Source organism: Prorops nasuta, unplaced genomic scaffold, assembly GCF_024137725.1.
Source record: "Prorops nasuta isolate Cenicafe-Biocafe unplaced genomic scaffold, Cenicafe_Pnas_1.2 PNAS00009, whole genome shotgun sequence".
Classification (NCBI taxonomy): Eukaryota; Metazoa; Arthropoda; class Insecta; order Hymenoptera; family Bethylidae; genus Prorops; species Prorops nasuta.
Window position 1 is genome coordinate 8,068,351 of NW_027116806.1, and position 24,252 is coordinate 8,092,602.

The 24,252-nt window shown below is 36.6% G+C and overlaps 3 protein-coding genes across 10 annotated transcripts in view; 1 reads left to right on the forward strand and 2 right to left on the reverse strand.

Annotated features, from left to right (window-relative positions):
* Nucleotides 1–64: 64 nt before the first annotated feature.
* On the reverse strand, nucleotides 65–4,483 carry LOC136776283 (myb-like protein D). 3 transcript variants are annotated; one of them, XM_066731700.1, is made up of 4 exons: nucleotides 4,079–4,483; nucleotides 3,822–4,000; nucleotides 2,316–3,760; nucleotides 65–2,249 (listed from the first exon to the last, which is right to left on the reverse strand). In XM_066731700.1, the coding sequence occupies exons 1-4, from the start codon at nucleotides 4,228–4,230 to the stop codon at nucleotides 1,107–1,109; spliced, it is 2,919 nt and encodes a 972-aa protein (XP_066587797.1). In that variant the 5' UTR covers nucleotides 4,231–4,483; the 3' UTR covers nucleotides 65–1,106. The 3 variants fall into 3 exon arrangements, with proteins under 3 accessions (XP_066587797.1, XP_066587796.1, XP_066587798.1); XM_066731701.1 differs by having other exon boundaries at nucleotides 1,360–1,491; nucleotides 1,560–3,760; XM_066731699.1 differs by having other exon boundaries at nucleotides 65–3,760.
* Nucleotides 4,484–5,634: 1,151 nt separating this feature from the next.
* LOC136776230 (sodium-independent sulfate anion transporter-like) lies at nucleotides 5,635–11,396 on the forward strand. Its single transcript, XM_066731612.1, has 9 exons — nucleotides 5,635–5,866; nucleotides 8,291–8,520; nucleotides 8,636–8,831; nucleotides 8,975–9,195; nucleotides 9,314–9,878; nucleotides 9,955–10,181; nucleotides 10,269–10,442; nucleotides 10,533–10,698; nucleotides 10,793–11,396. Exons 2-9 carry the CDS (start codon nucleotides 8,320–8,322, stop codon nucleotides 10,945–10,947), a joined length of 1,905 nt encoding a protein of 634 aa, XP_066587709.1. The 5' UTR covers nucleotides 5,635–5,866; nucleotides 8,291–8,319; the 3' UTR covers nucleotides 10,948–11,396.
* Nucleotides 11,397–11,465: 69 nt separating this feature from the next.
* The window catches only part of mwh (multiple wing hairs), a 36,732-nt gene continuing 23,945 nt past the window's right edge, over nucleotides 11,466–24,252 (reverse strand). For 3 of the 6 annotated variants that reach the window (XM_066731880.1, XM_066731878.1, XM_066731879.1), the window contains exons 4-6: nucleotides 16,036–16,330; nucleotides 14,917–15,135; nucleotides 11,468–14,819 (exon numbers count right to left, since the gene is read on the reverse strand). In XM_066731880.1, the coding sequence (XP_066587977.1) occupies nucleotides 12,303–14,819; nucleotides 14,917–15,135; nucleotides 16,036–16,330 (3,031 nt within the window). In that variant the 3' untranslated portion in view covers nucleotides 11,468–12,302. Of the gene's footprint in view, nucleotides 14,820–14,916; nucleotides 15,136–16,035; nucleotides 16,331–24,252 lie in introns of all 6 variants that reach the window. The other 3 variants (XM_066731876.1, XM_066731875.1, XM_066731877.1) reach the window with 2 other exon arrangements.

Sequence of the window (24,252 nt, forward strand, 5' to 3'; positions counted from 1 at the left end):
TTGACATCGACAATAATAAAATTATTTGGAAGAAATTTTAAACTGACACCACAGACAGCTCTCAGATTATATACTTGTTATTTATTCTATATAATATACATTTATGAAAAAATAAACTATACATTTTAGGAAACCTAACGATATTTGAATTTTCTTTAATTAAAAGCAAAATGAGAACGAAAAACAGTTTTCAGAGCGTTCAAAAATCCTTTTATCCTTATATCAATTTTCTTATTCAAGGTGGCTTGTATGTAAATGAGAATTTATCTTATAAACTAAAATAATACTTTAAAGTAGGAACCAAACTTCCTTTCATCTTTTTTTAAATAATATGGGTGTTATGCATATATAACATTACTCTTATAAGGTATTAAATATTTAAGTAATTCTTAAATTTGAAAAATGTCTTGCCTTTAACTTTAATACGTTGGAAAATTTAAACAATATTTAAATCTACTGAATAGCTCGCTATTTTTTTATCACTTTTTTTTTATAACGTAGACTAAAAGTCGACGATTATTTTTAACATAAAATTCCCCCACTAAAATTTTATAATTATTATTGCTTTAATAGAACCATAGAAGGCGTGAAAAAAAAAATTTTAGTCAAATTTTTTATAAGGGATTAAAATACTCCATAACAAGGTTAAGAATTATAAACTTTGTTGAGGTGGAATTAAATGTTAAAAATATTTGCTAGCTCTACAGTCAGTGTAATTATTCTAGTTCTAACGTACTAAAACAGTAACAATGCTTGAAGAAATGTTCAGTAAGTAAATAACAATTGTATATCGTATAGAAATATGCGATTGATTTGAAAATATTTCTCCATTTTTAAGTACTTCACAATCAATATTGAAGTCATTAATGTTAATTAGTTAGAGGGTGCATATGATTAATATACTAAAATATGTAAATACACAACGTTCGATTAAATGTGTTGTAGCAGAATACCTTTTAGATATATAAAATCTGCTTAAAATATAATATGATTATAACAACTACAATAGATCAGATTTCTATATTTGAAAGACTTAAACGTTGATAAGATTATGGTGTGTTACTATATTTTATAGATAAGAAATATTAAAATATCTTTGCACATTATTAATGAAATTTATGATTAAAGCTAGCAGTATTGTTATGAAATGAATCTCTTGGCCTAGCCTTACCACGACCTAAGCCCGTTTGGGACATATTGCTTTTGTCATAAATATTGCTGGGGTAGCTCCCGTTTCTTCGAGGTTCGTCTCGACGCTGTTGTTGATAATTATTCGCATTCTGCTGCTGCTGCGAATAAATATCACATTTCGTTGACGATGTTGAAACATTACCTGTACTTCGCGAACTCTTTAATCCGCTGTTCATACATTGTTTTGGAGATATCAATGGTGGTGGGCAGTACTGATTCTCGTCAAATTCAAAATTGGGTTGTCCTTGATTGTGGCTGGGCGTAATTGGACCAAGCATTGATGCGAACATAGTACCACTACTAGTGATATCATTTCTTGATGAATAGTTGGCAGTGGGAAGAGTTGGAATATTATTCATTTGACGTACTTGCATTTTTTGTTGTCCAGCGTTCTTTGGTAGATGATATATATTATTTCTATTAGTGTCATAATACTTTTGAGAGTCATTGCTAAGAGTGTTCCTAAAATATTGACCATGCATATCAATTTCCTGCTGTAATCTATTCTCTCGCGTTTGCGGGTAATTAGAATCCATGTTATAAACTGTTTGATATACGGGTGGCTGGTAAATTTCAGACTTTCTGTAATTTGCATTATTATTTTCCGCCTGTCCTCTTTGCAAGCTTTTTATCATCTGTTCTTGCGGCATTATAGGAGCTGTATAATGATATAACTCTCCGGAATAGTATGTAGAGCTGTAGTTATTGTACTGTAAGCTATTCTGTGAGGATGCCTGATATTTAATGTTTGGGCCCATATTCTGGGGATAATTATTAGCAACGCAATAAAGTTGTTGAGGCATGTAACTGTTATTTACGTTGCTAGTAAATGCAGATTCGGCAGGATTAGGTATATTATATGGATTCGATGTTGTCACATAAGGGACATGAGTCGGTGTCATGCAGGGTACTATATTTTGAGCCGGTATATCCCATTGACTGTGCGGCGCCATTATATTAGGGTTGTAGTATTCCGCAGAAGTCAGCATTTGATTCTGATTAGAACCCATTGAGTAATTCGGCTCATCATTCTTAAGTGTACTCAAGTTTGACATATTCTGCATAACAGTATTAGAGAGCAACATATTTTGATTAACCATATTTACATCCGCCAGTTTACTTACGTTTCCAGTTCTATACATTGGTCCGCTTGAACAGTGCATTATTTTATTATTCATGGGAGTCATTGATTTATACGGATTATCCGAAACTGCCAAATTTTGAGAATTTAAGGTGCATAATCCTTTCTTTTGCTCCTTTATGATAGCAGCATTCAATGCTGCTTCTTGACTGATTGCATTGTTACCAGCATGACACAAATAATACTGCTGATTATCAGTATATAAGGATTGATTACGTGGAGTCCATTGATTTTCTGGATTATAATAATTACTTGTTGAGTCAGAGTTTTGAGTTTCACTAATGAAGAAATTCAACGGCGCCTGCGCTAATGGAGGTGGATTAGTCAATAATGGATTAGATTTCATACCATCTGTTAAATTATAATTGATACAACTAACAGAAAATGTATCAGTTTTTTCAATATTACTCGTTGTATTATTTACATCTACGTTACTCAGTACTGAGCTACTACTCTCTTGTGTTGTCAAATGTTTTGGATCCTCCCTTTTGCCTTCATTTTCTTTAGCCTTAATTACTTCAAACTTCTGGTCATGCAACATCGTAACAAGATCTGTTTCAGCAGGTACTTCTGTTATATTTTCTATGCTTTCTTTCTGCGTACAACTTTGATTGGAAACATTCGGTTCATTTGCATCTGAAGTATTTCTGTTGCTTGGATTACTTAAAATCTTCATGGGCTTTCCTGAAGCATTGGGAAGTATGGGCGAAACCTTCCTACTATAACTAGGTCGATATGTTCGATCGGGATGTCGATTTTGTAAGCCAGGTGCATGATTATCCCTCCAAGATACATTACTTTTCGTTCCGAAATATTTAACAGGAAAATGTTGAGTATTTGGTCTTTCTGAATTCGACATTCTTCTGGATTCATTCGCTGGATGCTTCTTAACTTCTGCTGACCCATTCTGATCAGGATTTAAATTATTGTCTCGGATTCTTGTATGCACTGACAAATTATTTGGCCTGGATCTAACTATACTTCGGTTGTGTAACCTACCTCTTCCTTCTTCAATATTTCCTCTTTTTTCATTTAAAGCTTCCTTCTGCACAGGTTTAGCATTAACCATTGGAAGCTTTGATGATACGATAGGTGGATCTTTTGGTACCTCTCGCAGTTTATTACTCATTGCCTCTTTACCATTAGAATTTGAAGCTCTGCAAGCTGGGACACTTGGTGCTTGCGAACTCGAAACAAATTTACTTCTGTCAAATTGTTTTGAATCACTTCTATTATTTTTCCTAGCCATATTTGGTCTTTTTAAGTTTGACATTGAGTTAACGAGTCCTTCCGATTTATCTGCAATTTTTAAACTTCTGGATGGAGAAGGAAGTGGTTTATTCGTGTTAGTAGTCTTGGTATCTTCTAAATTTGGTCTTGTTCTATCGTTTAGCTTTGAAACCTTAGGCCCTCCTTTATGGATTGCACCTGAGAAAACATTACTTGTTAATATGACAAAATAATATTTACAAAAAAATATGCTTTAAACCTTTTATTTTCCTCTCCTCTTTTTTAATACTACTCTCTTCATTGATTTTAATCGTTGACTCAGATGATAGTTCCTCTTTTTCTTTATCACTTGAATCATTGTTATTGTCGTCTTGTATCTTTGTTAAATCATTGTTTAAGGTCGAAGAAGTATTAATATCAGTCACCTTCAGCACTTCTCTATAAGAATGAAAGTTATTTAAGAAATGAAAACAATGTTACTATGATTATTCTGCTTTAGCAAGAACTTATTTTTACCTATCAGACATTGTTGAACCACTTTCTGCCTCATTGGTTTCATTATCCTTCAAATTCATTGCTTTTAAACTTTCCATTATAGCAATTCCAACCATTTCCTCTTCATTCAGGCTTTGAAGTACTATAGATTGAGCATCTAGTAGACTGGCCATTCGTCCTCTTTTCCCCGGACACTGTCCTCTTTTATTAACCTTAAGGGGACGTCTGGGGGAATTTGTAAATTTATCCGGGATCTTTAAACCGTTCGAAAAAGTTATTTCTTTCTAATTCGCTATTACCAATAAAAGACTGATTAATAAATATTGTTTGAAATCAGAGATATTTCGTGGTAAGCGATCCAGGACTGGCGTAACGCTGCGTAACGCGTAACTCTCGGGCAAGGCTAGGTGGGGCCAGGGGAGGACACTGCCGTGTTGAGGAATGGCCAATGGGGCTATGGTGGTAACAACGCCAACTACAAATCAGGCCTGCCAAGTCTTCAGGGATGCCAATCCCCGAACTTGTTTAACGATAGAGGGAATTTTTTCCGAAAAATCCCTAGGCCAAAATTTTACAGTGCGTGCGGTTTTCTATGTATACAATTTTGATATTGAATGTCAGTGCTCGCTTAAATTGGAACACGCTGCTCGTTTAACATTTCTGTTTGAATGTGTGTGTATGAACTAACGTTGCCCCATTTCGCTTATGAGAGTACATTACTAGTATGTACAGATGTACTACATTATTATGGACAAAATTGGAAATGATTGTAATTTGATTTTTCTTCATAATTAACATTTAATAAACGTAACTTATGTTTTTAGAAACTACAGACGATCCTAAATCGATGTGATTACATTATTTAAGGAAAAATTTAGTTAATGTCCAGTAAACTCCACACTGATGCGATTTTTATTTTCTGCATTTTTGCAAAAATTATCAATCATAATAAATGTTTCTATTGGTGTAACAAGAATCTACAAACACCTAACAAACGTTTATTATCAATATAGTTGTAAAATCGTAAAATAGAATAATATACAATAATCTATACTTGCTCTCGAACTAAATTGTGAATTTTTTAATTTCATTTTCGTTCAAATCCATTAACTAACAAACATTTTTTCTTTTATATGTATGTAGTAGAAACTACAAACGATTCTGAATCGATATAACACCCTATCTAAAGAAAAGTAATTAATGTTCGGCCAACTTAACGCTGGTTTTTATTTTTGCATTTTCTCAAAAATTAGCAACTAACAAACGCTTTTATTGATATAACAAACATCTACAAACGCTTAACAAACAACTCCTGTAGTTTTTTTTTCATTATTCAATATATGTCCGGCCAATTTGACTGAGGCCCCCGTTCCGCTATTGACTGCGAGTACTGAAAAGCTATATTTAATGTCATGCAAACTATAGATTAAGTACTCACAGTAAATAACGGAACGCGCCCAGGGATTCACAGGCAATCACAGCGTAAACGAGGAGAGAGAGAGAGAGAGAGAGAGAGCAGGAACAGATCCTCTATTGGCAGGAATTCGAAGTTTCAGTCATCGCTGGTCATAGGAGAGGAAAATCATGGAGGAAAGCATATATATTAATACATAACTAACAAACTATATGCCGGGTGTGTTGTGCCTGTGCCATACTGCCATTGGTTCAGTCGACACTCCATTCGAAGGGAATTCCACGCGGTTTTTCGACATTTGTCATGTTTTCTATTTGAAAAATGTAAACAATAACAATCACAGTCACATTTATATATCAAACTCTTCCAAGAAACTAATCAACTTTCTATAGCAGGTAAGTTGTACCTCTCACCACAGAGGTTATAAAATTTATTGTTTTCGTTTTATAATACATAATATTTTAAGTTACATGTTGTGACGTTTCTTCATGAAATTAAGCTCTATTTAAAAACAAACATATTATAACAATAAATATATAAAGAAAGCCTGTTTTTATCTTCGATCAATACTTTCTCGAAGGAGGATTATCTACGTACCATTAACATTGGTGGTTTCTTGCAAACATTTACGCTCAACTAATTATATTATCTACGTCAATTTTTTGTACGTATATATAATGATATTTGATTAGTAAAGGAAAAATAAATTTTTCGTGATGGCAATAAAGTCATTGAAAGCTTTCTGATGTTCTCTATAGGATTTTTCGTTCGAGCAATGCACAAGCTAAAATACATTTGACCTACATAAGATAAATTCATGAGACAATTAGTCTAGGTTTAGCGCTAATAGAATGCTGTGCTGATATGTGATTAGATTGTAATTATAAGAGTGGCAAATTTAGTTTCGTTTGCAAAATAAAATTTATATCAATTGAATAAATGTTATTACACCTGTATTGATTCGAATAAAAGTGCACATACTTTATTCGCAATTCATGCATAATCAAATGATTTTTATTAAACAAAAAAAATAGTGTGCTAATAATTGTAAAGAAATGTATATGTAAATAAATATTTCATTATATTATTTCCACTTGTTACACAATAGCGCAAGGACACGTATAGTGGTAAGTAATATTTTCGCCTCGCATAAAAATGGCATAAAAATGACAATACGATGCATTTTACTCGTAACGTGTAACGAGTATCCTGCCTACTATTTGCGCTTGGAATGATTCGCTTTGCAACATCTGCAAAAACAACGAAGGTTATAATTTTTGCTCATTGTAATATTATTATCGATTGGTAATTGTAATGAGGTTTGCCGAGACTTGTATAAAATAAGTTAAAGAAAACTTTTCTTCGTCAGTCAAAGCTCTTTGCGTGTACCTATAGTTGTATTATGAACATATGTATATATATAGGGTACGCCAGTTAAAATACCTAAGACTGTGGATGTAAAAAGACGCGTATTCATAAAACAATAAAAGATATTACATTTTTACATAGGACACTTTTATAAATACAAATGGTAAGATGTTTCGAAAAGGTCCTATGCAAAGTTATAATATTTCTTATAGTTTTGGAAATATGTATCTTCTTACAACTATGCTCTTGGGTGTTTTAACTGTCGAAGCTTGTATATATAATAATTAACATACTATGTGTATGTAGATTATATATTAGACATTTCATACTGATAAATCACCACAGTAAAAATTGGACAGAGGTTTTTACAAGACGTAATTCACGTGGTGCAAGAAAACTTGTTTTTATTTTCGGGAAAGTTGTCCACTTTCACACCTGTGCTTGCTTATGCACCACCCATTACCGGACTTTGCTCTCACAGGTATTTCAATGAAATATAATGATACATATAGTAAAATCGAAGACTTTTCTCCTGGTTATGGGAATCGTGTATGCATATAATTTGATTAGACAATGATATCAGATTTGTTCCGAGAGAGAGAGAGAGAGAGAGAGAGAGAGAGAGAGAAGCCTTTGTGATTTAAATAGATATTTATTTGGATAATGCCAATTAAATATGTACATTGATATTTTTTAGAATACAGGCCCTGACTCTCAAAATACTATCATTATAACAGAAATCAAATGTTTCTACAAAATATTTTCGAAATCTATTGCTTTTTGCACATTCAGAGAGGTCTTAAGCAAACTGTTTGTTGATATCTTTAATGATAATTGAGATAAACCTAAATATCTTCTTAGATGCACGCATGCTTTGGAGCGCTTAAATGATGAGTTCTCTATATATAGCCGATTTATTTATATAAATATTTTCTTGAATCAAATCAATTTTTAAAAGATTTAATAAAATTTCATGAATTTAAGGAAAATAATCAAGTAGCACGCTTACGTTCTAAAAACAGATTTATTTAAATCAATCAAACATTTTTTTTATTTACTATATGTGTCGTATACTAAATACGTGTGTAGAAGTTGAAGACCGCAAATTCCAGATATTAATTAAGCGATATGAGCCAGACAGAGACATTTGAGCCAATTGAGACATTTAAAACCCATGCGTGACTAAATTATCTAAGTAAGAATTCTTCAGGCATATATACGAGCACATATATATTATATAAATATCTATTAGCCGCCTTTCGGTGATAAGGCACGAAGGAGCCTATACCGTAACGATATCGTTATCAAATTGCTTGCAAATGCGTAGAATTTTTGTTCAGTCACTTGTTCCTTTTAATTAATTCAATTAATTTTTATCCTCTTTGCGAAGATAACAATGTATGTTTACGTTTAAAAGGGAGATCTCTACAAGTATTACTGTTTTCTTGCAGTTTCGGATATCTCGTTTAAAAACTCGAAAATGAGTTTAAAAGAAGGATTGAAGAAGAAGGGTGGTGCTCAATTTAAGAAAAATTTAAAGAAACGAATACCAATTTTAAACTGGCTGCCTAGATATAACTCGGAGAAATTTATTTGTGATTTAATTGCCGGAATTACTGTTGGCTTGACCGTGATGCCACAAGGATTAGCCTATGCTACTCTGGCTGGATTAGAGCCTCAGGTATTTCCAATAGAAGACTGAATTGCTATACATAGAAATATGAAAGCCTTTCTCCGATTAATTATTATATTGTGCAAATATACGGTATATATTTTAATACTTTCTCTTCTTGCAGTATGGTCTTTATTCTGCATTTACCGGAGCTATCGTTTATGTTGTATTTGGGTCCTGCAAGGATATAACGATTGGTCCAACTGCACTTATGGCTTTAATGACCCACGAATATGTTCAACATGGAAGCGTGGATTTTGCCATATTACTCGCATTTCTAACTGGTTGCCTGCAGCTCCTGATGGGCTTTTTGCATTTAGGTAAAATACACACTGTATAGACTAACAAATAAGTATAATCAATATTCAAAGAATATTTTTACTGCTATAGTTAGTATAATTGATGAAAGGATAAATGTGAAAATTACAGCCGTACTATGTTTCACCTATTTATTTTTTTATAGGTGTTCTCATAGATTTTATATCAGTACCAGTGACAGTAGGTTTTACTTCAGCAACGTCAGTTATAATCGTTGTGTCCCAACTCAAGGGTCTCCTTGGATTGAAGATTTCTTCATCAGGATTTCTAGATACACTCACTAAAGTTTTTCAGCACGTTGGGGATACGAGTCCTTGGGATGCTGGAATGAGTTTCACCTGTATTGCTATTCTTCTTTTATTCCGAGTGAGTTGCCCAATGATGACCCATTTAAAATTCCCGTTAAAGATTTGAGATAGAATTATATATTGAAATGTCTTAGAACTTTTAATATATATGTGTATTCTCTGTTACATTTCCTAAGAAAATGAAAGACATAAGACTTGGAACCTGTGAAAATAAACCAACCACCACGCAGCGCGTTGCAATGAAAATAATTTGGCTCGTGTCAACAGCCAGAAATGCCATTATTGTAACGTTCTGCTCAATTATTGCATACAATATGGAAAGTGAAAAATCGAGCTCACCCTTCATCCTTACCGGGCCTGTACGATCTGGCTTGCCACCGTTTGGATTACCTCCGTTCTCAACAACTCAGAACAACCAGACTTTAGGATTCACAGAAATGTGTTCACAACTTGGTCCAGCAATCGTACTGGTACCTATTATTGGTGTGCTGGGCAATGTAGCAATAGCAAAAGCCTTCTCGAATGGTGAAAAAATTGACGCTACACAAGAATTGTTCACACTTGGAATTTGTAACGTACTTGGATCCTTTGCCAGCGCCATGCCAGTTACTGGCTCGTTTAGTAGATCAGCTGTCAATCATGTTAGTGGTGTAAAAACACAAATGGGAGGATTATATACAGGACTCGTTATTCTGCTTGCGCTAAGTTTACTTACGCCCTATTTTTACTTCATACCAAAAGGTTTGATACAAAGATAATGTAACATCATACAGTTGTAAATGTTTGTTGATTCATTAACGATTGAAGGTTTTTTTAGCATCTCTGGCAGCAGTGATTATCTGCGCTGTTATTTATATGATCGAGTACGAAGTTGTCAAGTTAATGTGGAGATCCAGTAAGAAAGATCTTATTCCGATGTTCGTTACATTCTTATTCTGCCTTATCATTGGTGTCGAATATGGAATATTATTGGGCGTTGGTACTAATATCATATTTCTTTTATATCCGTCTGCTCGACCAACTGTACACGTTGAAAAATATACGGTAAGTATTTTTCTCATTAATTGGAATCTTCCTACATTAAATTATGAAAGGAAAACTTCAAGATTAATCGTTCAACTTTCTATATAGACGAGTTCTGGAGCAGAATATTTGCTCATCACGCCAGGAAATAGCTTGTATTTCCCTGCTGTAGACTTTATCAAACAGTCCGTGGGTAATGCTGGCAAAAAGGAGGGATCTAGTCAAATGCCTGTTGTGGTCGACTGCCGATATGTTTTAGGAGCCGATTTTACAGCTGCGAAAGTATGCAAAAATAACGTTGAATTTATTTTTTATCAATGTACTTAAAATAGCATCTGGCTAGAATCCATTTTTGTTTTTTAATTTAAACAGGGAATTGCATCATTGATAACCGAATTTAACAATCGTAAGCAAGGCCTTTATTTTTACAACCCTCGAACGGACGTTATTGCTGTTTTAAGAGGCGCCTGTGGTGAAGAGTTTCAATATGTCTCGACTCAAGAGGAACTAAATTATTTATTGTCCAATACTCGCAGCGGTAAATTTCCCCTTAAGTTAACATTAAAATACTGCCTCTCGAGATGGGTAGAATCTTGAAAAATAAAAGACTCAAATTTAACATTTGCTTTCAGATGATTCATCCACACAACTTATCGAAATGAGTCGCAATAAGTACGAGGACTCTTCAGTAACAAATAATCCTGTTCTGGTTCATAGGAATGCACATGCACCTTCGTATGAGCTGAGTGAAGTTACGACTACATTATTACATGCAACTGCCAGCTGAAATTGAAGGAATTTGCTTTTCTACTTTTTACTTTTTAATTTTTGCCCTGCAACACCCTGGTTATGTGATTTCGATATGTTTACATAAATCTCAAAAGACTTATTTTTCATATAGATTAATGAAATGCTGCTTCACTAAAGCATGCCATGAAAATCTCCGTTCTAGACAGTATTGGAAACTTTTGATAGATCTTATAGAGAAAAAAAGTGATACCAGTAGCTCTCTTTAAATCAATTGAAATAATGACTTTTTATATAGGCAAGAAGCACGTACTTACAAATTGATGCTTCTTGCATTGACCATTTTTTGTATGTTCATTAAATTTAAAAATTAATGATATACGATATAACACGTATTTATTAAAGGTATTAGATAATGGTACTATAGTTAGTATCATTGCATTGAAACTTGTAAAATTTTATTACCATAATTATTATCGTTTTCTTAAATAAAACTGTAAAAAAGAAAAAAAATTACCAGCGATTGTATCATTAGCCATTTACCCCAAGTAGTTTTGCTCTCATTATAGAAAGCAATCTTTATTATCGTGAGGAAATAAGCAATCGTGGTAATTTACAAACAAATTTTAATTAATGGAAACAATTACAAAAATGATATAATTTCTTATTATACTAAAGATTGAACATAATAAGTTAAATGCGAAATAACAATTAGTATTTTATGTTTTAATAATTTTACTTCTGATCTTAAGTACTAAAGTATTTGCTTTAAGTTTTGTATGAATATCCGCACCAAGTTTGTAGAAACTAAAGAGGGAAAAGAGAATTCATAACAACTAATGAAGAAAGAAATTTTCTACAATTTTGGTATTAAAAACTTAAAGTTTCTCAAAACTATTACATTAGAGAGTAATAGATAAAGAATCCACATAACTTGATCGGGATTGGATATTAATGTATAGTTATAACTGATATCATATTTACACATACATAATTAGGTACTTGTACCGTACAGTCTTCGATCTGAAGCTAATTTATTCTTTTTTCTTATAATAATTGGTCGAAAAGAAAAAATCTAATTATAGATTCAATATTATTATATTGCACATTTTCAAGTTACGAATATCGATCCATCACCAAATTCTCGCGAGCTCGAGTAAATACATAGAGGTAAAATATAGACTATGAAGGATAAATTAATATGCATTTTCGAAATGCTATATGTATAATACTCGTAAATATTGCACGCTGCTTCTCTCTATAAAGCATATTGCAATAGTGAGAGGATCGTATGAGATGCGCAAATTCTGATTTGAGCAATGAGGGAAATTGGTCGGAGAGACGGGAGAATGGGAAAGTGGCAATTTGTATATAGGTATAAAAAAATATATAATTTTAGTATAAACCGGAAATAACGTCCGTTACTTTTCCACGCGTCCCAATGACAGCTGACGTTGTATTCCTTCGTCCTGCAACGACATTCTCCTTAATCATTTGATGTCCAGAATATTTGCCAGCATTGAAACGATTTTTCCCCAGGCCAAAAGTATCGTATGTACGACCAGCAAAAATAGCAGTATCGCTTGATTTGCCAAGAAATTTGTTAGCTGCTCCGGATTTAGGTAGTATGATAGGTGTATCGTTGCTTATCTGAAAATCAATATTTTTTCTAGGAGAATTTATCTGATTCTCATAGGCCCACAATCTCTCATTGGTTTGGTCCTCGTACAGCTGATCGTTCCTGAGAGAAATGTTGTTGTAAAGGTGATGATCGTTTTTCAGAAATAGTCTGTCCGGCACGACCATCTGATCATCCTTGCTGGATCTATCCAAATTTTGCCTGGTCGACTTGCTTCTGCTCACTCGTAATTTCTTCTCTTCCTTGGAGCTTTTAGACTTTGACCGTTGTCGACTGCAAATCGCCCACTTATTTTTCTCCTTCGTAATAACTATGTCCACCATGGAGTCTAGACCTTCGTCGATCCTGTCGAGAGACTTCGTGCAGAGAAGATTGGGCGATTTTGGGGGATCTACGGATCTTGGCTTAGGAGGATTAATATGCACCGGTTCCAGATTGTAATCGGTGATGTAGAAGAGTCCGCTGTCGCTACCAGTTCTCGAAGCACACTGTTCCTTGTCCTTTCTAATCGCGTGATGGAAGGACTCGGATCTTCGAATTCTGGATTTAGCGTCGTTCTCGGTGTGTCGAGGGATAAACTTTTCGTGAAAGTCTTTGAGATTATCAGACCACTGCCGCGGAGATCCATTGTAATTTTGCAAACTGCGCTGCTCGTCGAGGCTCTTGAGACTCTCGAATTTTCTAATTCCATAGTCGACGCTGCTGCTCCTGCTGCTGCTGCTACTATGTCCTCCCATTGATCTTCTGGAGTTGAGGCTGGACACAGAGGACTCCTGCAAGAGGTAATCGTGACTGGCCGATCTTCCAAGTAATTTTCTCTTCTCTGCGTCGGCAGGACCGTTTCTGTACTTTTCACTGTGCTTACGGAGCACCGTATGCTCGTTCGTGTGTCTCACGCTCTCGTAAATCTTCAGAGTCTCGCTCGACTTGTAATTATCGAGCTTTCCCTCCTCTCGATTCAGAGAGATTCTGCAGCTTTTTTCTGCAGCGATGCTGTCGTCGAATCGTCCAAGGTCATTCAAGCTCTTCGATGAAATTTGGTCGATGACTGTATCCTTATTGGGCGATATAAACATGGCGTTGTTTCCGATTACGGACGACTTGCGAGGATGATTGTATTTGAGCCTGGAAGCACTCAATAGGGAATCGCTGCCATCCCCTAGCGTTTCTTCCTCTTCTTCCTCGATTTCATCGTCGCGATAGGCCTCTTCAGGATCGACCAGATCGCAGTTACGCACGGCCATGATTGTTGATAGAGAAGGCGGGCTTCTTCTTGGTGGTTGAGGATGAAGAATCGCTGGTACTATCGCTTCCTCCACATCCGCTCCTTTCACCATTATCTTCACGCTTCCATCCTGCACCGATGATTTCGAGAAGGCCCTCCTTCGCGAATCGCCAGCACTCGACAGCTTGAAATCCTCGTTACCGAAATACGTAACCTGCTCTCCTTTCGACTGATTCTGCTGCGATGCAGCAGTAGTATTGTCCTGCAGGTCTATGCTCATCTTCGAACATGAATGGGCTCGGTTCCAGTCGCGCGAACCAGCATCCCTCTTCGCTATTTTTTCGTAAAGGTAACTTTGCGAATTATCCAAGGACTGCGTTTGGCAGTCCTTTGGATCTCCGGAGCAAGTGATTCTCCTATCCTCTCTATTACTACTGCTATTACTATTATTATTATTATTATTACTGAATGCTTGATGAATCACGAGGCCAGCAGCATTTTTATCGTCAAACTCCTCTTCGGCATCTTTGACAATAATTCTAAGCTCCTCGATAACGTCCTCTATCGTTGTTTCCTGATCGTTGTCCTGTATACCATTATCGTTTTCGATCTTCTTCTCTCTGTTGCTATTGCTACTCGATTCTTTTCTATCTTCGGGACTGCTGGACCTTTCGGAGGAGCTGATACCCTCATCTTCGGCGTTCGAGGATACCTTATTCTTGCTCGTTTGTTTAACAGTGGCTGCGGCATTTAGGCCGTTCAACGATTTTTTTCTGTCACGGTCGTTCAGATTGTAATTGTTCAGCTTTTCCAGCTGAAGCTTCTGCAACTGAGCTTGAAGAGACGAGATTTTCTTGCTGAGGAGCCGACACGTATCCTCTGCCCTGGCTGCACGTCGCTGCAACATCTCCACGTCAACGCAATTTTGGGACCACCTTTGGACTTCCTTGTGCAGGAGTTCGGTCAACGGATCCTCCTCGTGACCGGAAATTTCTCTCAGCCACTCTTCAAGGACTCGAGGCTCCAATCCAGCTTCGCAGGCTTCGGCCTTTAAAGAAAAAAATTATGTATTTTATATAGGTAATTAATTTTTTTATTTACACGCCAGCTTTCATCATTATCTCTGTTGTAGTTTTATTTGTTACCTGAATGTACAATCTCGTTTGAGACCTAGGCGCAGACTTGAGGAAAGCGTTGAGGAACGAGACGCCGGCCACTCGCAGAGCTATCGCCGCTCTCGAAGCTAGAAGGGCACCAGCCAGAAATCTAAATCTCCCACCTTCTCCGTATCTCAATCTCAATGTTGAAACGGCTTCGGAAACTACAGCGTGTCCTCCAGGAGTTTGGCAAACTTTCGTCAGTAGCTGCAATGAAAAATTTCTAATGTAATCAACTGCATTCATTTATATAATGCAAATATAAGGTGTTTAATTTTAATATTCAACCCTGAATAAGTTTTTTATTTTGTATTACAGAAAAAAAAACATGTTGAATTCTTGGAAATCTTGTAAGGTCATCTCAAGGTTAAACGAAGGCCACTTTGTATTTTTTATTCGGTGGATCTATTTGTTTACTGCATATTCTCATAACTTATTGGAAAAGCTTTCATTAACCATATTTACAATTTTTTAATTTCATCTCATAGTTTACGAGATATTGCATGCGATTTGAAACTGCATATAATTGTAAGTTTGGTTGAAGTAGTGTATATGACAGCTACGCGCACACTTGCATAGTCGCTTACGTTCTTATACTTCTAAATTGATATTTTCTCGTAAACGACCGGATGAAATGAAAAAAATGTAAGGAGGAACTTGCAAAGATCTTGAGATAATCTAAAAAGATATGAAATAACGAAATATTTTTTTCCATTTAAAAAACTGAAAGTGTCGTTTACGTAACCTTCAAATGACCTTTTGAAACAAAACCAATTATACAATCTTATGTCCACCTTAAAGCGAAACAAGTTTTGTTTGATATATTTCTTTTCTACAATCTGCAACAATAAAAACTTTATTCAGAGTAGGGTATTAAAATAGGATTTCCTGTATGTATTTGAATATAATTTTTCCAACTCAATAATAATTTGTATAAAAATTCTTACTATGAATTTAATAGATAAGAAATAAAGAATTGGTTACGAAAGCCGGAATCATCAGGAAAGTTAAATCTTTTTGTTTACAATCTTTCCTCTCGCTGATGGAATTGAAAGAGGAGTTTTGTTTGATTTTTCGTCAGTTTGTTGATATAGAAAAAATAGCGACCTGAAGAGCAAGGACTCTGGAACGGTTGAGACTACTGGTGAGGCAAACAGCGAGAGCTAAGAGTCCAGGTTGAGCCTGGACCAGCAGTCTCGAGGCATCGGGTGATCTTTCGGCGCAGGCCGCGAGGCACTCGACGCAACCCAGCTCGTCGAGGGCGGCTCGACGGCTTCCCATCCGCAATCCTGTCTGCCCTGCCGAGCCCGGCGGGCTGCTCTGGGCCAGCTGGACTCCCCTCAGCGTCTCCAACAACAAGGTAACACCGTCAGCCGGCGGCGACGCAAACTCCTGCACGAAGCTGAAACATATAATCCTCGCGATAAGCTCCTTTTAATAGCCTCCACCGCACCGCACCGCACCGCAACGCACTTCCTTCTGTATGTGACGCAAAATTGAAATTAGTCACGCGAGTCAATCGCCATAGTTAATCGCTCTTTCCTCCCTCCGGCAAGAAATGCCGCTTTTTTCTATCCCGAACCGATTCGCGAGCCCTAAAACCAGTTTTCCTGCACGATAAATTGCGTTTATCGTATATACCAGATCTCTGTCATTTCCAGCAGCTCTCTGCCCTTTTTCTTTAGTATTCGCCTGCGATTATCCATCCTCAATTTTTACAACTATTATCCATTTACTGCTAGAAACTGTACTCCTGGCGTTCGACAAATGTGCGGAAAACGTTGGGGCATGGACAAATTGTTGCAAGAAAGAACTTTTTAGCAAAAAAAAACCCTCCTCCTCTATTAATCTCTCATAATTTTATAATGGTTATATGAGCGAAGAAGAAGTGGGATTTAATTCTAACCAGCATCGAATTAAGATTAATAGGAAATTGTTTGTTTTCCTGTTGCAGCTCCAGCCGGACTATGCCACTGCAAGAAGAGGAATTATAATAATGGCCTCGACAGCGGGAATCGCGAAACTTGCTGCAATTTATTGATATTATACTCGACTTCTCACTTGCTCTTGATTTATTAATTGCAAATGGAATCTTCGCATTAATAAAATCCACGGTACAGACTAATTAAGTAAGATTTTCCGAGGAGAAATTAAATAAAGATTGAACGATCATTCCTGACAAGAGAGAAAAAGTGCTTTTGACGCGGCGACGGCCCGCAATGGCGCATACCGAACATTTTTCTCTGCTTCTTGTCTGAATTCCACACGCATTATTAATAATATATCGAAGGGATTGCGCCATCCCTCGATATCCTGCTCGTTAAACCAGTAAAGTTTTTCCAATGACCAGAACCTGACCATTCGTCGAACTTGAAGATGATCCTTTTTTCGACATGAATTAAAATTAGCCTCGCTATATATATGTATACGCAGCATATAACCTAAACTCGCATCACGATTTATATTTAAATCATAAACGGATAAAGCGAAATGATAAAGAATTAGCGTTTTTGCGAATGTTTAAACGGGGGTACATATAGTTGTGCAATAAGTGCGAGAAAGGGGTATAACTATACTACCATTTAAGGTGACGGGGAGCGGAGCGGAAGATTCCTTGCGCAAGATCCCGTTAGCGAGCACGTGACGCTTTGCAGAAGGCGACACCGTAAAAGATAAACTATAAATCAAGGCTGTCGTGCGGACTGACCCAAGGTTTTTCGGTTAACAAGGAGCCGCCGCACCGGAGACTACGTACTCGCCCGCAGCCAATTACTCCTTGCTCGCTCGAGTCCTCGAAGATAGTTACACTCCACTCGGGATCAGCAGAGTATAGGAAATACATATCGCTCGGACGAGGCTGTTCGGATAGCAGGCTCGGTCCGTCGAGACCAAAAAGCCAACAACGCAAACGGACAATGGCTTCATTAACTTGTCGTCCGATGATAGTCCTAACATTCTATAGCTCGTATTATATATATATATATATATATATATATATATAGAGAGAGAGAGAGAGAGAGAGAGAGACAACTGCACTGTAATGCAGGGGTGGATTCCTGAGTGATGTCCTATGAAAAAAGTTGAAGGTCGTACAACAGTCGAAGTGAGGCAAAATATAAATTTTTCTACGTTTACGTCTTGAAAAATACCGAATAGATTTTTCTGTCAATTGGACAATTTTTCATCAGGCTACACTCAGGAATCCACCCTTTCCTTGCATTACAGTGTGGTCGTTTCTTTATACGTTGCACGTGGTACATATGTATATATGACACTACTCCTCTTGTATTTCTTCTTCCCACGAGTTGCAAAAATGAAAGCTGAAAACTTATATAGTAGACTATCTCAAATTACCAAGTCGTAGGAGTTTCTAGGTTAGCATGGTCCACATCTCTTCTTCTCATCTCTATTAAATTTTACTTCATCTGATAGATCGTGTCCGTACACTTTTATTCTTGTTGAAATAAATTTGGTATAGGCGCGTTAATGCATTTATACAAGGTGTCCCATCTATGACAATATAAGGGCTGGATAACTAAAAGCTGAGTGGGAAAATGAAAAAATTTTACCAACAAAAGTTTTTCATTTTCCCACGCAGATGCCAGTTCCTTTCACGCAGCTCTCTTCTTTTAGATATTAAACGTACTGTGGACGTACCTATATGGCCCTTTGTAGTTTGCGCTTTTAAAGGTACACATAAACATATACGTATGTATAGTACTGATAATGGAAAAGTATTTTACGAGGAGTGCGATTGTTTTGCCGTGCGTAAAATAGTCGTAAAGTCGTAGCCGGAGAAAAATTATACGTGGTACTGCATGGTATACATAGTTTTATTGGACAAGGTGGAGCTCTAGTAATATTTGATAAAAATCCACCGAACGATCATACTAGACGCAAAGTGCACGTGCACGCACGTATATTTCTTGCAGCATGAATGAAAAACAGTGTTGGGATATCGTGGGATTTTGGTTCCCCTACTGTACCTTGCAGTTTCTATGGTGTATATGCCAAAGGGCTATAGAAAGAGGGGGGGGGGCATAAAAATCCCACGGTATCGCAAAACTTATGGAAGGAAGCACTAAACGGCTGCTTCCATTATTCCTTATTATAGACGCGACGAAGAGTGATAAAACCGTAAATACGTCATATCGTGTAGGTTGCCGGAGAGGAAGAAAGGAAGGAACGGGAGACCATAACACTCTTTGCCAATTGGATCAACAATATAATTTCCATTGCACATTCCGGAGCGACAGGTAAGCATACATATATATACGACACAGTATAGGCTTCGCAGTTGCTCCAAGTTTTATCAGAATTCCGGCAAAGAAGAAAGGAACATTTATTTTACCAAGGCAAACTACACGCGCTTATCCTTATCGCAATATGCTAAATGTTTCCCCTTAAAAATACTCCAATTTCTCATCACGCACGAATCAGGATAAGAGCTGCTTAGGTAAAGCAGACGATGAACGTACAGGGAGCAGAGGCCAAAAGTAAACTAAAAATCCGGCAACTAAAATGAAAGTGTTTTTATGGTAGGTATACATTATAAGCAGCTACAGTACATATATATACATGAGGTAGATTTCGAAGGTCAACCCAGCCTCGCGTCAATCTCGATCTCGATCACTGCTCACTATGAAATTCAAAAGTACGACGCTTGAGCAATATAATAAATTCGTATGAGTCAAACAATATATATATAAGCATATAGCTATGCGCGTTAAGAGACAACTTATTTCCCATCTAACAGTTCACATTTAGAAAATCAATAGACATTAATTCTGCGACGAGTCTCGCGAGGATCTTCCATGAGTGCTCTGTGATGGAAATTTTAAAATGTAATATAGTTGCATGTGCGGAAGGAAGCGATTATGCGCGGAAGGAGAGAATAAATATCTATTGTTTAATATTCCGCTTAGATATGCTGCGCGCAATCTTATTATTCGCGCACTACTCGTTTTGCGGAAGAAAGTCGTCAGCAGTAGTAATAGTGCGGGTGTGAGCGGGCGCGGGCGCGGGTGATCGGCCGGCCGGCTTTGGAATCAGCTCAGCTCGGTACGAAGAAAGGAAAAGCCAGGGGATCTGATATCGCACGCGTGAAAAGAACGCGCCTGCTCGAGACTCCGCTCGTTCCTTCTGCTTTTCATCAAGTATATAGGAAGCGCTTACGCATTCGAATTACACGCGCTGGCCGGAAGCAAAAGAAAGAAACAAAGCTAGTGCGCCATGCGCGCGAGGAAAACCAAGTAGAGAGAAGGTAAAAGCAAGTGGTGCGAGGAAAGAGGGAAGGTATAAGGCAAGTGGTGGCGGGTTCGGTGGCCGGTCGTGGCTCCTCTTCTCTCCTCTCGCACGCGCTTCGACACATCGCGCCAACCAACTAGGCCATATATTACTTGGATAGTGTATTATCACTCCAGTGCGATATATCACATGACATTTCGTGCTTAAGGAATCTCTTCTTATCCTCGTAAGTCGAGAAAGTAAAGCAATAATTAAAGTTGGGAGATCTTGTGTTTTATCGCTCTATGTAGGTACATGTTATATATCTATAATATATATATATATATATATATATATATATATACGGTGTAAAGTCATGTACAGAAGTAATTGTAATTGCAGATTCTTGAGATAATTACTGATAAAAAAGTCTTATGAAATTTTTTGCCATCACTTCTCCTTTTTGAAATATATCCTTTTTAATTCCAACCAATAGCGTGCGAGGAACCGTGTCAGTGAGGTAGTGGGGAGTCGCTGAGAGGCGGAGAGGGGACGCCGTTACTACGCTTTCAATGCGTTTCCCCTACTTCGCGCGGTCCTTCATTGGTCCATTTAAAATAGGAATATTTCGAAAACGAAAAGTGATAGAAAAAAAATTCATAAGACTTTTTTGTTTGTAATTATCTCAGCAATCTGTGATTAACATTTCTCCTAAGCATACCTTCACACCGTATATAGATATACACAAAAGCTGGAGAGAAAAAAGTCTTTAAATCAGTATTTTTTCTTTAACCGTGCGTAGTTTAATCCGTAGATTTAGTAAAAGACAAATTGTCGAGTTTCGCACGATATAATTTTCCTGCGCGCGCGCGCATGAAATCATTAAGATGATCCCTCCTCTGTGCCTAATTAGCTTGAGGTCTTCGCGCGCGCTTCTAATCGGCTAGCAGCATCTACAACAGAAGAGATGGCCTCCCTATAACTTCCTCTTCGCCTGGCCGCAGATGCCGAGCAGCTGAGCAGAACAGAGCTGCCGCTTCCATCGAGTTCCTTCGACCTCATCAACCAGACGCTTCCTAGTTCCTCGCCCTCCCCACCAAACCTTATCAACTCTCAAATCCAAGATTTTACGTTAGATAAGCGCAGTTTTGCCTTGGTTCATTCGCAATCAGACAAAGAAATGAAGAAATGTGAAATCTATACGAGAATTGAACCAATGACGCAATATTACACTCGTAATCATTAAAAGTTTCCTAAGATCGTGTAAGCTGGACAATCATCGGAATCCGTCAGGCATTTCGCGTACACCTATACATAAACTTGCATGTAAATCGCGAGCAGCTGTATTGATTTACAGTTAGTATATGAGCTATTAATTATAATTTCCGCCCGTTATAGCGTTGACAGAATTCAAGTATACAAATGGCTTCGTAAATTACATCGAGAATATGACCGAGATGAGATGACCTTTTTGGTTGGACATGAAAACTACAGAGTGTACAAGAGTTAAGATATATTCCCTCGAGCATAAATTACTTAAAATTATCAGTTAGAAAGATGAGAGAGAGAGAGAGAGAGAGAGAGAGAGAGAGAGAGGATAGCACAGAGTAATTTAAGAAATGCTGTTGGGAGCGCTCCAGCTGGTATTTGTAGAAGACACAAGCACGAGTCGTGCGATCTTCAAGATCAAGGATGCGCTTCGTTCGAATCGATTTGCAGATTGGATCGCACAGCATAGAATCGCGTCGCGTTACAGTTATAGCCGTAATATCTGGAATAAAGCCGTTCGCTTATTCTAGGTCGCTACTTATATATACACAGGTTATCTTATCGGGGGAGGCAGTATTATAGCTCGATTTATCTGGGGCATGATCCTTTCATTGATCACATGCCGCGCTCTGGCATATCGGCTAGGTACCAAAGATCTGCCTATTTGTATAAATCTCGAAAAATGTGCATGTTAGACGGGAATACAATTACACAAGGATTTAGTATAGTAAATGTATATACAATAACGGAGTTTATATATACCTTATTATTTTTTCGACTTTTCTTTCGAATTATTACGTAAAAGAATTGTATATTTAGAAAATTGACAGTTTTAATCATTTAAAAGGTAACAGCATCTTGTGGTTTTTTTCAGAAACATAGATAAATCATAAATATTTTGTTTGATACAGATACTAAACGTATGTGAAAATTTCTATTTAATGTATATGTAATTTTACTCGAAAAAATGGTTAAATTTGTGTAAAAAATTGCTAGTTCCCTACAGCTTAATTATGAGAGTTGCGTCAGTCGAGAATCAAGTCGAATTTCGACGCGTTAGTCACGTTCGTTTAATTAATCACGCGTGTAGACTCCCTTAAGCTTAAGCCTAATAAGCCACAAGTCACGCTAATCTCTGCAGTAATAGATCGTACAAGATGATTATCGGGGGAGCTAATATCTATTATTTAAGCAGTTATTTTAGAAAGCTAATTGGTAATTAGTGATTGCGCAAACATTACGAAGCTATGGTGTCACGCATCGTTATTATATACGTATACAGGGTCTGCAAGATGATACGACCCAGACCATGAACATAAAATTCTATTTATCTTTGGAATTAGAAGAAATATCAATTTTTTGTATAAGACCATTCTAACAGCAAATTTAAAGACGCTTAAAATGGCCTTACGCAAAAAACTAATATCTATTATTATTTTCAAAGTTAAACAGGATTTGTTAAAGAAAATTTTACGTCCAATCCATGGTCACGGTCATTTTATTTTACGGATCCAGCTATACACATACAATATAGTATATACACGAAAGCAAGACTTTGTACCTTTGTAGAACGAATTTAAATGTTGAAAAAACGGATCATATAGATGCCAGTGATATTGCTTATTGACATTAAAAATTCTATACAGAATAATACTTTTACTATAGGAAAGTATATTATGAATGAGTTAAACTGCATCCGTAATGCGTATACATATACTACATCTTTAATAATTACCGCCGTATACCAGTATTTACATCATTATCCGGGATCTTTGAAAATTCTTCAAGAAATCAAACGCGTAGACATAAACCAGTTTTGTGTAGATTGACTCTGTAAGCTTCAAGTTTCTTAATTGTTGCATAGGTCCGCTTCGTCCTCGTATGCTATCATAATATTCTATATGCTGTAACGTTGTGGAACACGTTAAGAGAATCTTTTCTCCAGTCCCCCCCCCCCCCTCCATTCTACCTATTACTAAGAAACCTAGTGTGAATGACATAGCGCGATCAACATCCTGCGAGTTGGTAATTTAGTTTTTCGTTTAGCTTATAGGAAATGTATGAATAGCTTCGGATCTGATATTTTGTTGTGTATGTGTTATACTTTTTTATTATTATTTTAATTCAATACCCCTTTCCCCCTTCCTAGTTATATATTTATCCAATATCATCATTAAGACCACATATTATTACCATTTTTCAGTAAATTATCACTTTACACATTCAGAAAGCAAGAGCAACAACCAAACCACGTTTTATAATTACAATTAGAATAAATACTCTTTCAAATTGTCGGACCTATGGGACACAGTACCTATACGCCAAGATATCTAGAATAATTTTCCTCAATAATATTTACCAAACAATTTATTTAGTTGCACAAAATTATATCATTGGTTATAATTAGTATAAACTATATTAACTGTAATATATTCAAGTCCCCATTACTGTTTGGCAAAGGTTTGGGGGAAGACCACGTTGGACGAAAATAAAATCCATAAAAAGTAACTGTAAATATCTCCGAGGAACTATATACGTCTCTTCCTGGTTGATTGATTCGAGGTTACAGAGGCTATAAGCCCATTTCGCGAGCGCCTGCGTATTTAGCTTCAACCTCAAACTAGTATGTAACCATAAATTTTGAAAAATTATATATGTATGTATATATATTATGCATAAATAATTGCTAGGCCATCTCTTCCTCAAAGAATAACACATAATCCATTTGATTCTCTCGTCACATAAATAAAAAATGGTAGCTAATTTTTCCTGATGGGTCAGATATGGTTTTGAAAAATACGACACTAAGTATACGGTATATAGATACTT